At 39.2% G+C, this 3,666-nt stretch overlaps 1 protein-coding gene across 1 annotated transcript; it reads left to right on the forward strand.

The window, feature by feature from the left end:
- Positions 1–377: 377 nt before the first annotated feature.
- LOC111894939 (uncharacterized mitochondrial protein AtMg00810-like) lies at positions 378–3,376 on the forward strand. The gene is made up of 3 exons (XM_052765790.1): positions 378–589; positions 713–905; positions 3,263–3,376. Exons 1-3 carry the CDS (start codon positions 378–380, stop codon positions 3,374–3,376), a joined length of 519 nt encoding a protein of 172 aa, XP_052621750.1.
- Positions 3,377–3,666: the final 290 nt, after the last annotated feature.

The following is a 3,666-nucleotide window of genomic DNA, read 5'->3' on the forward strand; positions in this document are numbered from 1 at the left end:
AGTCACGAAATTCCCTCTCGCATACAGTGCGATCATCCGATAGACAACGTCATTGGCCAGCTGAGCGACGGTGTTCGAACGAGAGGAGATTTATGTTGACCAACCCCCTGGGTTTGTTAACTCCAAACTTCCTAATTCTATCTACAAGTTAGACAAGGCTTTGTATGGATTGCATCAACCTCCCTGAGCCTGATATGCTACACTCACACAGCACTTTCTCGACCATGGCTACTCCTACGGAACTATCGATCAAACCCTATTCATCAAGCATGTCGGTTCAGACCAGATTCTTGTCCAAATATATGTAGACGATATCATCTTCGGGTCGACAAGTCCTCAACTTTGCAAAGCGGTTCGAGATGAGTTCATTGGGGGAGATGACCATGTTTTTGGGGCTTCAGTTCAAACAGTGTTCAGCCCGGATCCTTATTCATCAAGCCAAATATGTGGACGATATGCTCGTGAAGTTCGGGTTCAGAGACGCTAAAACTGCTTTGATGCCCATGGCGGAGAGACCACTGCTAACTCCTGATCTTGAAGGAGAATCCGTAGATCAAACGTACTACATATCGATGATTGGATCAATAATGTATCTGACCGCGAGTCGCCCACACATTACGTTTGCAGTCTGTCAATGCGCGCGCTACTAGGCTAATCCTTAATTGTCTCATCTTACTACTGTTAAAATGATTTTTTGGTATATCAAAGGCAGCCCGAAATTGGGTCTTTGGTATCTAAAAAATTATGAATTTGACCTTTACGCTTTTGCAGACAGCAATTATGGTGGTTGCGAGCTTGACAGGAAATCGACATCAGGCGGATATCAATTTCTTGGAGATAGGTTGGTGTCTTGGCAATGCAAGAAGCAACATACTGTTTCGACCTCAACAGCAGAAGCAGAATACGTAGTTGCGTCTGCATGTTGTTCTCAAGTCATATGGATCCAACATCAGTTGTTGGATTACGGTTTGAATTTTCAAGAAACCCCTATATTCTATGATAATGAGGCTGCGATCCAAATTGCTAAAAATCCAGTCCATCACTCAAAAACCAAGCACATCGACATCAAAATTCATTTTATCAGAGAATGTTATGAGCGCTCGCTCATTCGGCTAGAACAAGTTCGCTCTGATAATAATGTGGAAGATCTGTTCACCAAGCCGTTTAACAAAGCTCAATTCGATGTGCTGGTCAACTTTTTGAAAATGATTCGTTTTGAGGATTAATTTATGTTTAGGATAGTTTAAATTTGCGTATTTTATTTTTATTCTCTTCCATGCACAAATTTAGGGGAAGAAATAAACAAAAAAACCAAACAAAAATTAGAAAATTAAAAATCCAAAAACATTAGAAAAACAGAACAAATCAAAAATATTTATGAGCAATGATGTGTTAGGAAGTGATATCAAAAGGTGATAACAGGCAATCTGGATCTATGTAAGATACCAAAGTTGAATTGTCTAGGCTCTATGTTCGATGCGCTCGTAGGCACGAAAAATTTAATGGAGTTGACTAGGTTCAGATAAAACTTAAGGAATCTAGAGACTTGATAATTCTTGATCTAGTTAGTTCCATTTAGCCTGAAAATATGATGCTTGGGTAGGTTGAGCAGGGAGATATACATGAGAATCCACCAATCACATTAAAAGAACCCGTATCTAGAGTTGTGGTTTAACTCTTCCTCGATGTACGGATTCTGTCCTTAATTCCGGTATTGATAGGGCGACTGGGGAATTCCGATAAATTAGGTCTGTAGAAAATTATTTTCTTTCTTTCTTACCATTAGTCATATGTTGCCTCCTCTGTGTGATCGAACGATCCGACCTAGACTGCAACATATGCAAATCTGTCTCTTTGCATCTTCTGTATATGCTATTCTTTCTGCCTATTAGTCATATGCTGTCTCCTTTGTGTGATTCATAATCCGACCTGGTACACAACATATGAAACCTTCTTCTTCTCAATCCCTCTGAAATTCTAGTTAGTCATATGTTTCATCCTCTGTGCGATCGAGAGATCCGACCTGGGTGTACAACATATGCATTCTAAATCTATTCTCTCTCCTAATAATAGTCTGCTCACCTAAAGTAAGGAGTATCTCAGATGTTCTTGATTATTGGGGTATGTCAGGAAGCGGGAAACATGTTCTAGTACATCTAAAATTGATCAATTCTAGATTGTCTGTAGATCTCGCTGCTCAATTTAGGTGGACAACAATATCCTTGGTCATCATCAGATGAATGGTCCTTAGGATGTTTCATCTAGGCATTTAGGGTCAATTTGTCTAGTCATTGATAGCTTACCCTAAATTGGTCAAAATTCTTCGTGCTTAAGTGGACCACAATACCGACGATCGACCAGATCTATTCATGAAAGGGGAGGTACTGATAAATTGAAAACGATTGTCTAACAACTTTGATCCCACATCATAAAAGGTTAATCAATTTCAAGTTAGAGGATTAAATTTAGTTTAGAATTAAATGTTTTATTATCCTTTTATTTTATTTTATTTTATTTTATTTTATTTTATTTCTTTTTTTAATTTTTTAGGATTGATAAAATTTTATTTCATTTAATCCTCTGAATGATTTATTTTTGAAATTTTTGAGTATTGGACTTGTGATTTTAATGGCAAAAGGAAGCCCAAGGTTGAAGATGTATAAAAGGGGGTGTGCGGTTCTTTAAAGATCACTGTTTACTCCCCTTAAAGATCAACCGCACACGGCTCTTCACACACACACACACACACTCTCTCTCTCTCTCTCTCTCTCTCTCTCTCTCTCTCTCTCTTTCTAAAAACCTCCAAATCCATTTTTTTCCAGAAATTGAAGCTTTATAACTGTAAGAACTGGAAAAACGACACCCATAATATGATTCTTGTGCAAAATCGATCATGAAATGGTGGTTAATCGAGGGTTTCGTTTCCGACTGTGTGTGTGCGACCGAACACAACGTGTGCGACCGCACACGCCGTGTGTGGTTGAACCATGTGTGGCTGCACACCCCCATGTGTGCGGCTGGTGACGTGTGCGGTTGTACACACTCTTTGTGTGATTGAATACGTGTGCGGTTGCACACATCCTCGTGTGCGGGTAGCCATGAACAGTTGGAAGTCTTGTATGGCTGTACACTGTGTGCGGCTGCACACTTTGTATGTGGCTGGATATAGGTGTATGGATGTATACCCAAAACTAACAAAATTTTAAAATAGTTGAAAATATCTTATTTTTTAAATGCTCTAATGAATACTTGTGTTTTTCAGATCAACATGGGAGATCTTGAGTTTGCAAAGGTGCACAATTCAGCCATTTTTCTAGAAGATCCTCCGGCTGCCCACAATGATCTCAAATTCATCGTTGATGGGCTAAGAAAATGATGCTTAGTTTCTGCTTTCACGACTGGTCCGGTGATCTATCAAAGCTTGATCAAGGAATCTTGGAGAAGCACAATTGTTAAGAGAGATAACGAAGAAGAGAAATATCTTGAGGCAACTGTGCAAGGAAAGAAAATCCTGATCACAAAACATATTATTCGGGAATCGCTGAAAATCAATGATATGCCTGAATTTTCCATGGAAATTGATCTGGAACAAACCCAAGATGTCCTGGACCATATGGGTTATGAACGATCATTTCCTCCTACCATCAAGAAGTTACTACCTCCTTG

This window comes from Lactuca sativa, chromosome 7 (genome assembly GCF_002870075.4).
Source record: "Lactuca sativa cultivar Salinas chromosome 7, Lsat_Salinas_v11, whole genome shotgun sequence".
Lineage (NCBI taxonomy): Eukaryota > Viridiplantae > Streptophyta > Magnoliopsida > Asterales > Asteraceae > Lactuca > Lactuca sativa.

Excerpts from the sequence above, each read along its gene's own strand:
- LOC111894939 (XM_052765790.1), top strand. The coding sequence starts at position 378 with ATGACCATGTTTTTGGGGCTTCAGTTCAAACAGTGTTCAGCCCGGATC. Across the intron at positions 590-712 it reads TCGATGATTGGATCAATAAT|CCCGAAATTGGGTCTTTGGT; the intron begins GTATCTGACCGC and ends TATCAAAGGCAG. Across the intron at positions 906-3,262 it reads CAACAGCAGAAGCAGAATAC|ATCAACATGGGAGATCTTGA; the intron begins GTAGTTGCGTCT and ends TGTGTTTTTCAG.